This window comes from Cherax quadricarinatus, chromosome 59 (assembly GCF_038502225.1).
Source record: "Cherax quadricarinatus isolate ZL_2023a chromosome 59, ASM3850222v1, whole genome shotgun sequence".
Lineage (NCBI taxonomy): Eukaryota > Metazoa > Arthropoda > Malacostraca > Decapoda > Parastacidae > Cherax > Cherax quadricarinatus.
The window spans coordinates 25,489,858-25,510,880 of NC_091350.1; the positions used below are offsets into that span (position 1 = coordinate 25,489,858).

General features: G+C 41.9%; 1 protein-coding gene across 1 annotated transcript in view; it reads right to left on the reverse strand.

Moving 5' to 3' along the window:
- Window positions 1-12,443: 12,443 nt before the first annotated feature.
- The window catches only part of LOC128698695 (uncharacterized), a 28,478-nt gene continuing 19,898 nt past the window's right edge, over window positions 12,444-21,023 (reverse strand). The window contains exon 4 of the mRNA XM_053791015.2: window positions 12,444-19,563. Coding sequence (XP_053646990.1) covers window positions 19,222-19,563 — 342 coding nt within the window. The 3' untranslated portion in view covers window positions 12,444-19,221. The remainder of the gene's footprint in view (window positions 19,564-21,023) is intronic.

The following is a 21,023-nucleotide window of genomic DNA, read 5'->3' on the forward strand; positions in this document are numbered from 1 at the left end:
TTGATAGAGAGGGCAGTCTAACATAATGTGGCTAACAGATACTGGAACCTGACAATTCTCACAGAGAGGAACAGGGTGCCTCTCCATGAGTAAGATGAGTGTGGCCAATGCGAAGATGGGAGAGAGTAGTCTCCCAACCTCGACACTGATGACAAGAAGATAGCCAGTAACCTATGCTTGGTTTAATAGAATGAAGTTTGTTATAGAGAAGATCAGACCAACGTTGTTGCCAACGGGTGCAAAGGTTGGTAGCAATTACAGCAAAATGGTCAGTGAATGGAACACTTCTATATGAAACTGGGAGGTCATGCACTGCTGATCGCGCAGCAGTGTCTGCCTGTTCATTGCCCTGTATGTCAACATGACCAGGGACCCAACAAAAAACAATATCTTTATGCATGGTAGAGATACGGTGTAACCAAAGATGGATACGGAGAACTAGAGGGTGAGGTGTATCAAATTTTCGTATAGCCTGTAAAGCACTAAAGGAGTCTGAAACAACCACAAATGGTGACAGGCATAGATGCAATACGGATAAGTGCTGCAAGAATGGCATACAATTTAGCAGTAAAAATGCTAGCCGAGGATAGTAAATGCCCTTGCATGACACTTTAAACACTGCTGCAAATCCGACGCCGTCAGAAGACTTAGAACCATCTGTGTACACTGCAATGGCATGGGAATGAGAAGTGGTCAAGAAAAAGAGAGCAGGAAGCTACAGTAGGCAGTTGGGCTTTTGCACACGGCAGTGAGAAAAAACAGACACGAACAGCTGGAACTTCCCAAGGGGGTAGGGAAAAGTGAGATGCTACATGAACATAGAAAGGTGGTAACTGAAGGGAAGACAAGAGCAAATGTAGGCGAATGTCGTCGAAGAGAAAAGGGATGGAGTAAACAGGAGCGACGAACAAATAATGTGTACTAACATCAGTGACTATTCTATATATGGAAGGATTGCAAAGATCATGAGAGCGAACGTAATAGCAAAGGCAATGGGCATCACGGCAATCGGACTAGGGTGGAATATTCGCTTCTGCATAGAGACTCAACAGGTGAAGAGCAAAAAGCACCAAGGCATAAATGTAATCCCTGGTGATGGATGGGATTAAGGCTAGAGAGAGTAGCAAGAGTGGCCGCCAAATAGATCTGGTCACCATAATCGAGTTTCGATAAAATTAGGGCTGAATAGGTGAGGGAGAGTTCTACGATCAGCTCCCCATGAAAGATGAGTGAGGGTTTTAAGAAGGTTCAGCCGGCTGTGACAAGTTGCCTTCAGAGAGGTAATGTGAGATTTCCAGGATAACCTACGGCCAAAGAGAAGGCCTGGAAACCTGACCGTATCACGTTCAGGGATACGTGAGCCATAGAGGTACAAAGGATGATCAGAGTTGACAGAACGCCTAGTGAAAGGAATTTGGTGAGTTTTTGTGCTGGAAAATTTAAACCCGTGCATGATGGACCAATTGGAAAGACGGTTGACCACATGCTGGAGAGAAACTTCAATGAGGTGACATTCAGCGCCTGCACAAGCTATAGCGAAGTCATCAACATAGAGTGATGACCAAATATTGGATGGAAAAAGAGAGGCCAAATCATTTATAGCAAGGAGAAAAAAGTGTTGTGCTCAGAACACATCCCTGGGGAACACCTTCAGCTTGGACAAAGTCTGAGGAGAACATATTATTAACCCGAACATAGAAATATCTGTCAGTTAAGAAGTTCTTAAGAAAGGATGGTAGATTGCCTCAGAGGCCTAAGGAGTGGGCTTGGGCCAAAATATTATTCCTCCAAGTTGTGTCACATGCCTTCTCAAGGTCAAAAAATATGGCAATAACTGAGTGGTTACTTGCAAAAGCATTACAAACATATGTATGAAAGCGTAGTAAGGGGTCAGTGGTAGAACAGCCCTCACGAAAGCCATATTGATTAGTGGAGAGACTATTGTGTGTCTCTAAATAAACGTCGATTTACCAGACGTTCCATCACCTTGCAAACTGCACTGGTAAGAGCAATGGGACGATAGTGGGAGGCATCATGTCCCGTAGTACCCGGTGTGCAGAAAGGGAGAACAATGGCACATTTCCACAGCTAGGGAAGAACTCCTTGTGACCAAATAAGATTAAAGAGTTGTAAAAGGACTGCAAGAGCTGACTGATGTAAATGTTTTAACATCCGAATATGAATGCCGAGAGAGAGAGAGTTGCCTCCAGTTCCAGAAGTGTAAAAGGCACATTATAAGATTCTTTTCTGAGAGAAGAAAAGTTTATGGGTGATAACTTCTCTGGCAGACTTTGAGGAAAGAAACGAGGGACATAGATGGAGCCCCTGAAAAATACAGACCAGATGATTACCAATTTCAACGGCAACGTCAAGAGGGTTTGCTATGGAAATAAATGGTATAAAATACCGACACAATGGCAATATAAACACAAATGCAGTATAATGTGATCCTTTATTGACTACGTTTCGCCCACACAGTGGGCTTTTTCAAGTCACAAACAGAACTACCTGGGGTGGAAGGAACGCGAGTATTTATAGTCCGGCTGAGGTCAGGTGAAGAATGCTGCATCTGATGATGTACCGAGTGGGGTTATAGAGTCTAAAAACTTGGGTAGCTTGGAAAGGAGACTGGACAAGTTTTTGAGCAGACCTTCTACAGTGTTCTTATGTGGGATAGCGATGAAGAAGTTTCTTGGCAAGTGGTTCAGCTATGTTATAGAAGCCACTATTCTGGTTGAAGTTGTCGGATATAGAAATAAGTGATGATTCCAGGATTCTTCGGTATTGAGTGTTGTCTTCTGTGGCGATAAGTCTTGAGTTTCTGTAGTTTATCAAGTGGTTGTGTGAATTACGGTGTTGTACGCAGGCATTCCTTGTGTCGTCAGACCTGCTTGCGTATTGGTGTTCTGAAATACGTATTTCAGAACACCAATACGCAAGCAGGTCTGACGACACAAGGAATGCCTGCGTACAACACCGTAATTCACACAACCACTTGATAAACTACAGAAACTCAAGACTTATCGCCACAGAAGACAACACTCAATACCGAAGAATCCTGGAATCATCACTTATTTCTATATCCGACAACTTCAACCAGAATAGTGGCTTCTATAACATAGCTGAACCACTTGCCAAGAAACTTCTTCATCGCTATCCCACATAAGAACACTGTAGAAGGTCTGCTCAAAAACTTGTCCAGTCTCCTTTCCAAGCTACCCAAGTTTTTAGACTCTATAACCCCACTCGGTACATCATCAGATGCAGCATTCTTCACCTGACCTCAGCCGGACTATAAATACTCGCGTTCCTTCCACCCCAGGTAGTTCTGTTTGTGACTTGAAAAAGCCCACTGTGTGGGCGAAACGTAGTCAATAAAGGATCACATTATACTGCATTTGTGTTTATATTGCCAGGGTTTGCTATATCAACACTGACAACCAGCGGAACCGGAGCCGGGTCAGGAGAGTATTTACCACTCAGTTTCCGTACTTTTATCCAGACTACACTCATAGAGGAAGCAAATGTGATGGTGGAAACTTAACATCGCCAGCAAGTGCGTTTAGCGTTATGGATGACACGGCGAGCGACCCCTCGCTTCTGCTTAAAGTCAAGAAGTCTCTCAGTGGTTCTAATGTACCCGTACCTGCCCCACGCAGCGAGTTTCAAACGTACTGCCCGAGCACAAGCGGCAGACCACCAAGGTATGCACTTCTGAGAATGCCTGCCTGAGGTTTGGGGTATAGAATGAGAAGCTGAAGTTAAAATTGAGGTCGAGAAGAGGTGTAAAAGCTCATCAATGGAGTATGAAGAAGGAACCTCACTAAAAGCAGTTAGCTGCAAGAAAAGGTCCCAGTTTCATCGATCAAATTGCTAGCATGGGCTACGAAGAGGTGGCGAATGTGAAGGAGACATAAGAATGATTGGAAAATGATCACTGTAGTGTAAGTCGGGGAGGACAGACCAGGTGAAGTCTAGTGCATTGGAGGAAGAGCAGACCAAGAGATCGATGCAAGAGAGAGAGTATGAGTACGAGGATCAAAATGGGTGGGATTCTGTATTTAAAACATGGAGGGGGTGAGATGAGAGAAAAGTCTCTAACCGAATGCCATGGGAGTAACAGTGAGACCCCCCAGAGGAAATGGTGGGCATTAAAATCGCCAAATAACAAAGTGGTGGCGGTAAGGACGAAACAAGAAAGGCAACATCCGGGATAGATAATGCCAAAAGGAGAGATACAAAGAACAGATTGTATACCACTTATTCAAGTGGATATAGGCTGCAGTGTAATGCAGCGAAGTATTAACCAATAGCTGACAGTACGGAATATCAGTGCGTATAAGAAGGGCACTTTCTTTAAAATGTTCCATCAGAAAAAGGATCTGAAGAATAGAATAAATCATAGCCTGAGATGGAATGGATAAGAGCAGAGTGTAATTTTGGTTCTTGTAAGCAAATACCAACAGGGGAAAACCGGGAGAGCAACATCTGAAGCTCACCCTGATTACCTCTGAGGCCTCAGATATTCCACTGTAAATAGGCCATGACTGGTAACGAGAAAAATACAAGAAATCTGCAGGTAAAGGCACCTACGGACTAGAGGGGTTAGAAAGGTCCACATGTGATGGCAGCGAAAAATGTTCAAGCAGCGAAGGAATGGGATGATGCAAAGACAGGAGTTGCACAAATGTAGGAGAGAGAAGAGGTGGAACAGGAGGGGGATCAGTATCCATTGATAGGTTAGTCTCTTCAATATATTCTGAGATAGCTTCAAGTGTTTCGAAAAACAAAGACGTTGTATGGGAGACAATATTGGAGATGGAAGGAGGAGGGTGAGTAAAGATTGGGACAGCAATGGATTCTACCAAAGTAGTGGGGGACGAAAGGGTAGAGGAAACTGGAGAATAAGTGTGGGAGGAGACAGAAGAGGAAGAAACCTGAGAGGGGGCAGAAGAGGAAGAAACTTGGGAGGGGACAGGGGAAGAAGATACAGTACTGGGAGGAGGGTGAACCTCCACACTTGTAACAGAGCTAGTGAGAGGTGAAGAACCAGGTACAGAGACTGGAAAGGTAAAATGTGGAGATAGAAGAAGGGAAGGAGGGGTTAAAGGAGATTAGAGTAATGGGGATATTTTGGACTTCTGAGAAGTAGAGGGGCAATTGAGAGGAAGTGTTGTACGAGGTCTTGTTAATACCAGAACTTGTGAGGGAGAACATGAAGAAGTGAGAACTAACTGAGGTGTTGATGTAGGGACTTATGAGTCCAGGAGAGCAAAAGAATTAGAGACAGGAGTGACAATCGAAAGGGTAACTCAAGAGAAGGCTGCAGAAGATAGGACCCCAGAGGTGGGGGGACGTTTAGAAACACGAGAATAAGAAATATGGGATAGTCTGCCTTGGAGGCATAGATGAAAAACTGCCATAGAATAGGGGAAACCTTCTGCCTCTTTGAGGCAACGGATTTCTTGCTCATTTAAGTAAACTTGGCAATGGCGAGAGTAAGATGGGTTAACCTCATGACAACTAAGGCAAGAGGGAGGTAGACTACAAGACGTATTGGAATGGTCATCGGCACAAGACTGGGCATTCGGCTATAGACCTGCAATATTTCGCTGGATGTCCAAAAGTCAGCAGTTTCTACACTGTTGCAGTGTAGGGATCAAACTTTCGAACTTGTAAACTATGTCCCACTATATAAACGGCAGTCTAAAGTTAAGCGAGATACATTCCTGCCTGTGGGCAGGAAAGACATAAGTGTCTATTTTTAGGATTGGAAGTTCTTAGAGTTCAGCTGTTCTAGAATGTCATCGCGACATGTCTGGAAATTCTGTTGAACAATGGTATGGGGCAGAATGACAGTGCCACTACAGGAATTGAGGGAATGATGTTTTTCGAGAGAAGAGAAAGGTTAGGAGGTTGGTTAGCTTTCTGGACTGTGATGATGCATGTACCACTCTTGAGAGCGTGAAAGGATATATCTCTACCAACATGGCAGGGGAGTGCCTTGCCAGTACTATGGTCGGAAAGATAGGCAGTAGAGGAAGTCGGTCGTGAAGTAAAAAATGTAGTCTATTGTGCATTCTGAAACTGGGCTTGGAAAGGGAATGCGTGACGGGTCAGTTTTTTCCGAGTAGAACGAGAAGGAAGCGAAGAAGTATCATCAAGCAATTGTCATGGGCGTTTAGGAATGGGACCGGAATTGGTCCGACGTGATACGGGCTTGCGATTCGAAAATTGCCGCACCATAGAGGGAGAGGCCGGAAGCATAGTCAAAGAAGAGAGGAGGTCAGACGTATCGAAGGAGTCAGTTGAAACCCCGGTACCTGAAGTGGGTGTTGAAATAGCACCAGCAAGAGGTAAAGGGGCATTAGAAGTGTCCAAAGAGTGGCCAAGAAACAATGCAGGGTCAGAACGGGGTGTGGTATCAAGAAGGGGCCCAGGGGGAACAGGTTCATGGATTGGGGACTCCATGATTAGATCACTTCTTTTTGTTTATGTTTTTTTAGGAAAAAAGAAAGAAGGAAAGAAAAATAGGAGGCAAAAAAGGGTCGTAAATCCCCCTCCGAACCCAAGAAGTTACATGGTAAATACCAACAGGATGTATGAGAGGCAGAAGAAAATACACAAGGAGGCCAAGTTGGAATTTAAGACACAGATATTTCACAGGCATGTCAGAAAGTATTTCTTCAACCACAGGGTGGTCAGCAAGATAAATGACCTCGATGAAGGGCCGCAGGCAGGCTTCTTACATAATTTTGGCAAGTTGATGTACAGTTGCATATATTGTAGGTAAGTAATTACAGGTGTGTACAACAATCTGCTCCTAACAATAATCTATAAATATTAGAAGTCATAAAACTGGATATCACAGCATAGCTTCCATTTTAATCCTGGCTTCTGGAGCTCACGGCTTTTTATCTACAAGGCTAATAAAAACTGTCTAACTTATAAGAAAGTTCATGAAATATTATTACAACACTCAGTCCTTTATTATTCAATATTCGATACCGTACGTCTCTGAAGCAGAACAGTTGTGTCATAACATTTACGAAACCACTGAGCATATATATCCTGTTAGGTAAGACACATATGCAACAGTTAGGTATCTTTATTTCGAAACGTTTCGCCTACACAGTAGGCTTCTTCAGTCGAGTACAGAAAAGTTGATAGAAGCAGAAGTTACTTGAGGAAGATGTAATCAGTCCATTGAGAGGGACCTGACCTCCCAACATCTGCGTTCTTACCTCTTCTAGTGACCTACGTCTCACCTCCTGGCGCTATATAAGGCTCCATCCTGTCACTTCATCTCCATATTGTTTCATACTATGGAACAATGCTCTTCTCCAGACTGAGGGACTGACCACCTCAAAAATTAAGGGTGATGGACTGATTATATCTTCTTCAAGTATCTTCTGCTTCTATCAACTTTTCTGTACTCGACTGAAGAAGCCTACTGTGTAGGCGAAACGTTTCGAAATAAAGATACCTAACTGTTGCATATGTGTCTTACCTAACAACCTGTCGGTATTTTATACCATTTTAATGTTCATATATATCCTCGCTGTCACGGGACAGTGTAATTATCTTAGATACCTTAAGAACGTCTCAGACGTTTTTCATATATATATCCCAAATTGCCTCACGTGTTTATTTGGAAGCAATTTCCACAGTGTCTATGTACATATTTTTTCTTCTCGATTACACACACATTTCAGTGGTTCGACACTTTCCGACTCTAGATAACGATGATGCAATTTCCAAGCATATTATAAATATAGCAACGTACTACTGAATAAGGTATCCAGGGGAAGGCTCAGTAGATGTTTGGGAAGGAAATTATCACAAAATTTTATATCACCAAACTTAGTTGGGATATAAAGTAAAAAAGATAGAATAGACAAGTTGGGGTGAATGATCAGATGTGAGAGAACATAGTTGAGAGACCAGTGTGAGAGACCAGGTGTAATGCATCTTGGGTTCCTCATGAAGTGGGACCAGAGATTAGAGACCAGAAGTTACTGGTCTCTAGGGTGGTTCTCTGACCGCTGATTAACCAGGGGGTAATGCATATGGGTAAGGGACCAGCAGAAGACACTACGGGTAAGGGATTGAAGGTGAGGGACCAGGGATGAAGAAAGTCCAGATGCGAGAGACCAGGGGAGAGTGACTAGGGGTGAGAGACAAGAACTGGCCTGTCTGCTGGGTAGTGTTGACAGGGCTGGTCGCCTAGCTGGTGCATCGACAAAGCTTGCATTCAGCCCTCTGTGAAATATTTTCTAACGTATGATTCTCATATGCTGTTCGCTCTCAGTATATTACTTTCACTTTTATTTTTTTAGTGAGGTGGAGGAAAGAGAGCTGTGCTGTGTTCCCTCTGCTGCATGAATTTAAAACATGCTCTCTCGCCTAGGTATCTCTATTTCTGTGATGAATGGTTTGAAAAACCGACGAGTTGAAGACTGAGACACTTATGCAGCATATGGGACTGATTACCTCATACTCCTCCTCTCCTTACGCCTTCCTCTTTGTATTGGACTGATGAAGCCACTGTGTGGCGAAACGTTTCCTGAATAAAGATTCCCATATGCTGCATAAGTGTCTCAATCTTCATCTCTATTTCTGAAGAAAGAATAGATTGGTCAGATGCCTTATATAAAACATGTACAACTGAACTTGATTATCGAATCTACAGCCACTAATTCCTCACATAATGTATCTCACTATTTGAGTATCCTCATACCAACTATGTGTTTCCACTTTCATCATTGTGGCTCATAATGTTCATTTGAAATTTGCATTAATCAAATAATAATGAAAGGCTCGTATAATAATGATTTCAGAGGCCACATCTCCTATGAATACATAATTGTTCATAGATCTAACTACTCCAAGTTAAATTGCAGATAAGTGTTTTCTTTTGAGGGTACTGCAATTTTATTAGTTATAAGCATAGACTTCTTTGACTCCAAGCAGGTGTTTCGTATTCTTGAATTATTGACATAACTGTGACATACATATATGTGGGATAAGCATCAATAACACAAACATAACTGTGTCACTATTACAACCCAGGGATAATAAGGCCTGGTATCCTGGGTGTAAAGGGGAAGCAAGGAGCAGAACAAACACAGCTGAATGACAGATATATTTTCCTCCATCGAGAGCAATAGTACATATGTACAGCTATATACACTATATACAGTTAGAAATGTATGTGTACAACACGGTTTAGGCAAGGCCAAGACACAGCCTGGAGACAGAATGGACAACAGTGCTCAACCAGCTCTAGTATGGAAATGACAAGGGTAGGCAGGTGGGTGGTGCCCACAACACCTCTACGATTGCCAGAACCGCCTTCTCATTGGCTGGACCTGGGTACTGATCGAACGATGGGGCCCCATCGTTCGACCCTTAGTATTGATTCGCTGGTTGGGGAGATAGCCTTTCAATGAGGGTGTGTACATGCGCCGAATAAAAGTTACGTACTCTTTGCATGCCACACTAACATAAGTGTAACACAAACATAACTGACACAAATATAGCTATGACACAAACATAACTGACACAAAGATAACTATGACACAAACATAACTACGACATAAACATAACTGTGACACAAACATAATTGTGATGCAAACATAACTGTGATACAAACATAACTAGACACAATCATAATTAACATAAACATTACTACAACACAAACGTAACTGTGACACAAAATTTACTGACACAAACATTACTGTAACACAAACAACATAACTGACACAAACATAAATGTGACACAAACATAACTATGACACAAACATAACTATGACACAAGCATAACTCTGACACAAATGTAACTATGCCACAAACATAACTGTAACCCAAATATAACTGACACAAACATAACTATGACAAAAGCATAACTGTGACACAAACTATTACTGCAGTATTTTTTATGTTCTTCTGTACTTGAAAAATGCTCCATAATTCTGGGATTCTTCTGAAACCGGACAAGTATTATTCTTGGTCAGTCATAAGAACATAAAGAAGGAACGCTGCAGCAGGCCTACTGGCCCATGCGGGGCAGGTCCATATCAACCCCCGGCTTAGACCAATGACCCACCCAATCAGGTCACCTCCACTTAAAGGAGTGGCCAGGAGAGGAGTGAGGTTGTTTTGGCAATAGGTGAAACACAGCAGATGGAGCAAGAGTGTGAGTAGGTGAGTTAGTCTTTTAGTTTATACTCTGGGAGAGTACTCGCATAGTGTTGTTGCTGCTGGTAGACAGACCTGTAGAAAGGGGCGGGGGGTGTCATTTACCTGGAGTTTACCTGGAGAGAGTTCCGGGGGTCAACGCCCCCGCGGCCCGGTCTGTGACCAGGCCTCCTTAGGTCAGTGTCCCAGGATGCGACCCATACCAGTCGACTAACACCCAAGTACCCATTTTACTGATGGGGAACATAGACAACAGGTGGAAAGAAACACGTCCAATGTTTCTACTCTGGCTGGGAATCGAACCCAGGCCCTCACCGTGTGAAGCGAGAGCGTTAACCACCAGGCCACCAGGCCTTTCTCTTTATAAAAGTTCATATATTTTGCTTCACTTTCCAGTAGCAGTGTGCTAGTGAGCTAATGTGAACTGGAGTGTAGTGATGTATGTTGTAGTAGAGTAGGTTGTATATGTTACTTTAATATATATTGTGTCACACAACTGTGGCACAAAAATAACTGACACAAACGTAACTTACACATATTTTTATGTGCTAATGTTATAATTTGTTAAATATTTTAAACGCCGTTAAAGTACTGTCACTTAAGGGGGGCTCTGGTGGCCTGGTGGTTAACGCTCTCGCTTCACACGGTGAGGACCTGGGTTCGATTCCCAGCCAGAGTAGAAACATTGGACGTGTTTCTTTCCACCTGTTGTCTATGTTCCCCATCAGTAAAATGGGTACCTGGGTGTTAGTCGACTGGTGTGGGTCGCATCCTGGGACACTGACCTAAGGAGGCCTGGTCACAGACCGGGCCGCGGGGGCGTTGACCCCCGGAACTCTCTCCAGAAACTCCAGATAAGGTCTCTAATTCATCTCTGGCTGTTCACAACAGGTCCGTCATCCGTCATGTCTATTCCATGGTCCATCTATCCTGATTCTTTGCCCATGATTTCTCTCTCCTATGGTCCCTCTGCAATGGCCCCTAGCCCCTTATACCTCGCCTCTGATTCATTACCTCTGATCCCTCATCTCTGGTCCCTTAATTCTTGATCCTCGCCTCTGGTCTCTCATTTATGGTACATCACCCTTATTCCTCACTCCTGATCCCTCACCTCTGGTCCCTTGTCTTCGTCCCTCAATCCTGATCCCTTTACCTCTGGTTCCTCAATCCTTGTCCCTCGCCCATGGTTCCTCAACTCTGGTCACTCACCTATGGTCCCTCACCTCTAGTTTCTCACCCCTAGTCCCTCAGTCTTAGTCATTACCCCTAGTCCCTCAGTCTTAGTCATTACCCCTAATTCCTCAGTCTTGATCATTACCTCTAGTTTCACAGCCTTGATCATTACCCATAATCACCAGTATGCATCAGTGTTCACCGGTATTCATCAATATTCACCAATATACATCAGTATTCATCAATATACATCAGTATTCACTAGTATCCATCATTACTCACCAGTATACATCAGTAGTCACCAGTATACATCAGTAGTCACCAGTATACATCAGTAGTCACCAGTATACATCAGTAGTCACCAGTATACATCAGTAGTCACCAGTATACATCAGTAGTCACCAGTATACATCAGTAGTCACCAGTATACATCAGTAGTCACCAGTATACATCAGTAGTCACCAGTATACATCAGTATTCACCTGTTTAATGAGATTAATTGGTGTTGCTGGTAGCGGGGAGTAAATGATAAACGTCTTCGGAGGCTTCTTACTTTATTAGTAATGTCGTGGTGGGTACACAGGCTTGTGTGTTGTGCCCATGGCCCGGGCAGGGCCATTCCACGAGAGGAGAGAGCTAGTAGGCCTTGTGTCTTCCTGCTAGGCCGCTGTGTGAGTGAGAGAGTGTTGGACCAGCTTCCCACAGACCTGGACCAGGCCCAGAGGGCGGCACCTGAGTGGTGCGAAATATGAACTAAGCTGTCAGACAGCATGGGCTGTCTGTGCAGACTGTACAGGCTGTCTACACACCAGTATACATCAGTATTCACCAGTATAAATCAGTATTCACAAGTATACATCAATTTTCATCAGAAAACATCAGTATTCACCAATATACATCAATATTCACCAGTATACATCAGTATTCACCAATATACATCAATATTCACCAGCATACATCAGTATTCACCAGTATAAATCAGTATTCACAAGTATACATCAATTTTCATCAGAAAACATCAGTATTCACCAATATACATCAATATTCACCAGTATACATCAGTATTCACCAATATACATCAATATTCACCAGCATACATCAGTATTCACCAGTATACATCAGTATTCACCAGTATACATCAGTATTCACTAGTATACATCAGTATTCACCAGTATACATCAGTATTCACTAGTATACATCAGTATTCACCAGTATACATCAATATTCACCAGTAAACATCAGTATTCATCAGAATACATCAATATTCAGCAGCATACATCAATATTCACTAGTATACATCTTTGTTCACCAGAATACATCAGTATTCATCAGAATACATCAGTATTCTCCAGAATACATCAGTATTCACCAGAATACATCAATATTCACCGGAATACATCAATATTCACCAGAATACATCAATATTCACCAGAATACATCAATATTCTCCAGAATACATAAATATTCTCCAGAATACATCAATATTCTCCAGAATACATCAATATTCTCCAGAATACATCAATATTAACAGAATACATCAATGTTCACCAGAATACATCAATATTCACCCGAATACATCAACATTCACCCGAATACATCAATATTCACCCGAATACATCAATATTCACCAGAATACATCAGTATTCACCAGAATACATCAATATTCACCAGAATACATCAATATTCATTAGAATGCATCAATATTCATCAGAATGCATCAGTATTAACCTCTAACATCAGTATCAGTGTTAACCATTGTTCATATGAAACCAACAGTGATCACGGACAACCAGCAGTGATCACGGACAACCAGCAGTGATCACGGACAACCAGCAGTGATCACGGACAACCAGCAGTGATCACGGACAACCAGTAGTGATCACGGACAACCAGCAGTGATCACTACGTACTAGTGACTACCGGTAACCAGAAGTGTCCAGTTACCAACGGGATTCACCAGGTAAGCACCGAGGATCACCAGTAACGAAGAATGTTCACCAGCACACGTTAGTTGCCACCAGTGTTCATCGGTAATCATCAATGTTCAGTAGTAACACCGAAAAATTAGTTCAGCAACCCTTCGTGTCCTGTGTAAGTCAGCCTTCGTGTCCTGTGTAAGTCAGCCTTCGTGTCCTGTGTCAGTCAGCCTTCAGTGTCCTTTTCACCACTCATCATTTTTCGCTCATACAGTAATGGAATATTGGTAATACATACGGTGTCTCAAACGGAGTGGATATTGACGATCTGGGGTCGCACCACAACTCTTTGAAGGAGAATTCAGTCTCTTGATGCTCCAAGGAAGGCCACCGACTAAGTGAAAACTGGATAATCTTATCACCCTGGGCTTAGAACACGTTCACGCTGGCTGGGCGAGGAGCTTCGTTGTGGCTCTCACAGTGCAAGACTTAAGCATCTCAAAGTTACTACGGGAACATTTGTAACGCTTACTGTAGCAAAAATAGGTATCCAGAACCTCTTTGAGACTATATAGGCTTGACGCAAAATTAGACTGCAAATAAGCTTCTAGACGCGGACGTGAACGACAAATCATTGTTTCATAGGTAATAAGATGCAACATCGAGGATCGAAATCATTGAAAAAAGTCTTCTTTGTAGCTTTCTTGAAAGAGACTCCAGCATCTTGACGCTGTAAATATAAGAGTACTCGAGCGTCTTGATGATGATTGCATGACTCGTTTCAGCTTAATTGGTCCATATCAAAGCCTTTTAATGCAGTTTGGATGATGCCGAGAGGACCGTGTTATTACCTTCACTTGATACCTAATATATTCATTTCCATTTAACAGAATAATTTTCTCGATGTTAGCTAGGCTGAAGGAAACCAACATCCACTAGGGTGTTACTTCATCTTTTTGCGCTGCTTCTGACATTGTTACTCATGTCAATGTCACCTTCATTGTGATGCCACTTTCACAGTGATATGTTCAGTGCCATGTCAGTCACTTGTAACTGTAATGACACTGACATTTCTCAGGAAATGTTATGTGAATATTTGTGTTACGAAGTTGACTGACGTCCTGGAGTAAACAGTGCTGTCTAGGGGTAAAACTGGTATTATTAAAATATAAAAGAATGAAGTAAACGAACCTAGAACCCATATTTATTCATAAACAATATCAACGAAATTACTAAACGTGTTGTGATACACTAATAAAATATATAAACAACAACACAAGTGCGCTTCGAGGAAAAAAATTTCCCGACACATTCTGCTGGACAGAAGTGATATCTGGAAACTCAGTCGTAGTAAACAGGAATAAAATCTGCTTTCATGAACGAATTAACACAGCTTGTAACGACAAAGGTAACTGGTTGACAGAATTAATTGCCGATATGTTGTGCATATCTACAACCAGATTTATGTTCTCATATACATTAGTTGGTTTAGATAATGATGGTGTATTGTAACAAGGGTACATTTTCCAGGATTTGATTAATCATTTCAGTTTACTGAACTTCTCAACGTGGTAGTATCATGGGCATCCAAGTGTGCAATCAGATTTAAAGGTGAATATTCAATCCAGCCTATTGAACAACTATTGAACAACTATTGAACAACTATTGAACAACTATTGAACAACTATTCATTAGCGTATGCATTTATGATTACTTCCTCAGAACATTTTTTACTAAAACGTAGTTATACCTCCGTCCTGTTTACAGCTTGGAATAATAAGTTCTTACTTACCATGGAGTGTAAAAGTTTAAAACTTTGTCTACACTGCAGTAGACAGAACTTGCCACATGAATAAGTAACAAAAGGTCCGACTTGAACTTTGTAAATGATCCAAGTCGGGTCGAAACGTCGTCGTAAGCTCCTCTCTCCTATGTGCGGGTTATTTGTGTAGAGTTACAATAATATTTTGGCTTGCATGCAAGCTAGAAATGTCCAGCGTGAACGTGTATCTGGATGAAAGAGAGTGATCTTTTTCCTACAGATATCACTCACCAACTAGGCATATCACGGCACACCGTGTATATCACGGCACACCGTGTATATCACGGCACACCGTGTATATCACGGCACACCGTGTATATCACGGCACACCGTGTATATCACGGCACACCATGTATATCACGGCACACCGTGTATACATGGTTAACCAGATGATACGAGGAAGGTAACCTTCACAGACGAGCCAGAAGAGGAGCTCCCAATAAAACGTCAGAAGAAGATCGATCAATAAACGAAGCTGCAAAACCGAATCCATATAAACTATTATCGGAAAAATGATGAATGAACTGAACTTGAATGTTATATCAAGGACTGTCAGAAATCATCTTCATACTGCTGGAATACACCACCGAACGTCATTAGTACAAGAACCGGCTAACAGACACTGTGAGCCTCCTCTACAAGTTGTACAACAATTGGAAGAACTATTCGAGACGCAACTGAAAGAACGATTCGAGTTGTGTTTTATGGACAGATGGAAAAATAACTTCGTTCAACGTCCCATAGAAAAATATTCTGCTGAAGAAAGAATAAGTGTAGGTGCTTAATCAATGACCAGCCTGTTCATTACTGAAGCAAATTGTGAAATGTTAAATCGTCAGCCACATTTCACATATTTCCTCTTTTAATCCAACTTCATGCATTTTACATTTCCAATTAGAAAGAATCGTGACAACATCTGCGAAGTAGCAATGAGTGGCCACGTAACTAGCAACATATGGGGTTGGATTCATTTCACGATGTGGAAGAGCTGGCCAAGACTGAGTAAACATTTACTGCTGACCAGTATCTAGAACACTGGACGAAGTCATGTTTCCCTCCATTGCAAATATTCTTCCATTCCTTGAAATAATCGTCTTGATGACAGATAACTGTCTTGTGCCAGAATTATGCAGCAGTGATTCCAAGGACACCCAGGAAAGTGTGTGACGCTTGTACTAGTACAAGCTCTGTTACAGAGTACTAGCTCTGTTACAGAGTACTAGCCCTGTTCCTTAAACACTGTCGGTGTTCCGACAATGTAACTATAATATAGAATAGTGTAGCAGCACACTGCGTGTTTAAACTATATGACAGAAGAAAGCTTGTCAAAGGTGACCCTATTTCCAATAATGATGCTAATAATAATAATAATGATAATAATAATAATAATAATAATAATAATAATAATAATAATAATAATAGTAATAATAATAAGCCTAAACTCTTAATCCAGAAGGGTCACACAAGGGTGCAGAGAGGGATGTGCTGTAGGGTGAATATGCGAAACTTAACAACGAGTGAGGGTCAGCAGTGTTTTACGATAAGGTTATTGGAGAGTGCAAAAAATATAGTCAAAGTTGGTGCAAAAGTTGATTTCTCTTAAAAAATCAAAGAATTGCATGAATGTTGGGACCTTCAGCGAGGAGTACAGTCAGGGTAAGTACACTGAAGCGATGACGTCGTATGTAAATTCTTACTGTTTATTTATAGAGAGGACAGTCTACTATGATAGTGAAAGGGTAATTACTGTTGATGGAAATTATTCTTGTGATTTCCGTAGTTTTAAAAATAATACTTTAAACATAATTTAAAATAATTGACAATAATATGTAGGCAATTTTTCGTTAAAGAATATATCATTTAAATATTAAGTTTTAGATTTTTTAATATACCGGCTGTCTCACACCGAGGCAGAGTAACCTGAAAAAGAGGAAACACTTCCACCATCACTTACTCCATCACCGTCGTGCCAGAGGCGCTTCAACACTTCTGCTCAGATGCCTCTCCAGACTGGAATATCTCTACTTCACCATCAGACACTCTACTTCCCACCTCCAGGACTCGAGTCCTGCTGACATGTTAAATTGAATTCCTTCATAAATGTTACATTGCTCGTTGTATGTTTAATTCCAATAAATACATTTGAACAAAATTTACTCTAAGCATTACAAAATTTTCAGTATATCAGATGATTTTTGTACTGCACGGGGAAGAAACAAACAATTTTTTAAATTGTATTATTCACTGATAACTGGTATATACAGCAGCATTTAGCATTCAGTTAAATTATGCATTTTTTGTAGTTTTTTTTCAGTTCTTTTTATATTATTCATATGTAATTTTTAAGAATGCAATTAAAAATATTTCTTTTTAAATCTCACATAATGGAACTCTTCTTACACTTGTCTAGAAAATAATGGTTCGATTTTAAGGATATTGTTGAAGTTGACATCATGACAAACACACACACACACACACACACACACACACACGCACACACACACACGCATACACACATGCACACACACACGCATACACACATGCACACACACACACATTGGAGTATGGGACACCAGTTTGGAACCCACATCTAGCCAAGCACGAAAAGAAACTAGAGAAAGTGCAAAGGTTTGCAACAAGACTACGAGGAGAGGTTAAGGGAAATCGGCCTGACGACACTGGAGAACAGGAAAGGCAGGGGGGACATGATAACGACATATAAAATACTGAGAGGAATTGACAAGGTGGACAGAGACAGAATGTTCCAGAGATGGGACACAGCAACAAGGGGACACAGTTGGAAGTTAAAGACTCAGATGAATCACAGGGATGTTAGGAAGCATTTCTTCAGTCACAGAGTTGTCAGAAAGTGGAAAAGTCAAGGAAGTGATGTAGCGGAGGCAGGATCCATACATAGCTTTAAGTAGAGGTATGATAAAGCTCATGGAGCAGGAAGAGTGACCTAGTAGTGACCAGTGAAGAGGCGGGGCCAGAAGCTGTGATTCGACCCCTGAACCATAGCTAGGCGAGTACAACTAGGTGAATACACACACACACACACACACACACACACACACACACACACACACACACACACACACACACACACACACACACACACACACACATTTTGCAATCAGAAAATACAGTAAAGGCCTAACAATTTTCCCTCTTATAAATTATATTTACTCACAATGTTATTTAGGCTACACACAGCAGCTGATTTTTTTTAATGGAAAATAGCACAAACTTGAAAACAGGAATTACACAGTATGCATAAGTACAAATATAAACGATCTGATGTTTTTACCACAGTTGTGTGTGACTGTGGATCCCTGTCATCCGAAATACAGGAAGATGTGAATCGTCAGGTTTTGACGGGAATTCTCTGTAGTAAACACTAGGAGAACGCACGCGATATTGGTCCTGATGGAAATACGTCCCAGCCATGCCTAGCTAACACCTTATGCTCACTGTTTATTGTGTGATTTTGTTTCACATTGTGTAATTTTGTTTCTCATTGTGTAATTTTGTTTCTCATTCTTAAATAATTTCCGTGCCAGCTTATGCTTAGCTTTGTCTTACATGCTTTTAAGATATTTTCTCTCACAGGGACAGATACGAAATTCACCACACCAGATCATCTTGTACAAACACGAGAGAATCTAATTCACTTCACATATATTTCATATCTTTCCTTGAATAAGAGAGATGTAGGTCAAGTGTCTGTGAGAGTGAATCTGTAAACACTATTATGGATATGATGGTAAGATTGAAGAACGTAGAGATGTGATAAGATCATTGTTTGTCTTAACTGCTGGCATCTTGGTACAGGGAACAGTGTCAGTGTTTTATCAGCACTCGGTTAGAGAGCTTTCTCCGCCGTCCCACTTTTAAATTAGGTAATCATCAACGTGATGGTCTGTACATTTAGTGAACACGCAGCGAAGCTTGTACATTGCTCTATGAACGTTTTAATGCACACATTAATAAAGCGGGCTGTACACCCTTCATACAGAGTGCATAGCTAGTTTATAGCTCTCCACTAAATTCATAAGCCACATAGCTTATACACATCAGTAGAGCTAAAACGCCGGTCCTGCGCATTCACTAGACAGCGCTCTCACTTTCAAAAGCAGGTTGAAACTTCCTGGGATGATGGAGTGTAGGTATATAGTGGCCGGCTTGCTGGTGCTCGGTAAGGTGCGTCGGCAACTGGATGAGTTGGCTGGGACCTTGATCCAGTGGGCGCAAGAAGGCAGAATGACGCTGGGGATTAACTACGTTGCACGTAGACAAAGACGAGCAGTCAGGCAAGTACTTGTCAACACCCACACCACCGCCCACACTCACGCCCCAGTCAACGCAGCCACTCAGGTCCCCGCCCACTCCCACACTAGGCTCAGGAGCAGTGTTCCGCACGCCCTCAGCTACCAACCATTCGCCACCACCCTGCAATATAACAACAAATACAAAATTTAGATTGCAACAAAAGATTCACTGAATGAGATCTAATGCTCACAGATAACGATGTAACAGACTAACTAATCAGGTGTTGGCTGCAGTTAGAGGACTGTCCAACCTCTCGAAAACCCGCAGCCCTTTACTAGTTTGTGAAACCTGAATACTGTTTCAATGTTCCCTTTTATTACTGGTGGTGAAAAATTCTCTTATTAGGAGAAGCTCGGTTTTATTAGTAAAATACACAGCATTCCTAATGTGAAACATTTTGAAACACGACATGTAAAAGACGACTGAAGAAAGACGTACACACATACTACTACATTAAATCCTACACACGTCTTCTGACGTCCAAGCCGCTACAACAACTTTTTCCTTGCTCTCATTTTTTTCCCTCTTGACATTTTATTTCTCTAAATATTTAAGAAGCCGAAACCTAAAGGAAGGTGGCGTCCACCACCTCAAGGAAGGTGGCGTCCACCACCTCAAGGAAGGTGGCGTCCACCACCTCAAGGAAGGTGGCGTCCACCACCTCAAGGAAGGTGGCGTCCACCACCTCAAGGAAGGTGGCGTCCACCACCTCAAGGAAGGTGGCGTCCACCACCTCAAGGAAGGTGGCGTCCACCACCTCAAGGAAGGTGGCGTCCACCACCTCAAGGTGGCGTCCACCACCTCAAGGAAGGTGGCGTCCACCACCTCAAGGAAGGTGGCGTCCACCACCTCAAGAAAGGTGGCGTCCACCACCTCAAGTAACTTGGCGTCACAGTGACACAATAGTGTTATAGTGACGACACAGTACTGAGTGTTATAGTGACGACAGTACTGTTATAGTGACGACACAATACTAAGTGTTATAGTGATGACACAGTACTGAGTGTTATAGTGACGACAGTACTGTTATAGTGACGACACAATACTAAGTGTTATAGTGACGACACAATACTAAGTGTTATAGTGACGACACAGTACTGAGTGTTATAGTGACGACACAATACTAAGTGTTATAGTGACGACACAGTACTGTTATAGTGACGACACAATACTAAGTGTTATAGTGACGACACAATACTAAGTGTTATAGTGACGACACAATACTAAGTGTTATAGTGACGACACAATACTAAGTGTTATAGTGACGACACAATACTAAGTGTTATAGTGACGACACAGTACTGAGTGTTATAGTGACGACACAGTACTAAGTGTTATAGTGACGACACAAGACTAAGTGTTATAGTGACGACACAATACTAAGTGTTATAGTGACGACACAGTACTGTTATAGTGACGACACAATACTAAGTGTTATAGTGATGACACAATACTAAGTGTTATAGTGACGACACAGTACTAAGTGTTATAGTGACGACACAAGACTAAGTGTTATAGTGACGACACAATACTAAGTGTTATAGTGACGACACAGTACTGAGTGTTATAGTGACGACACA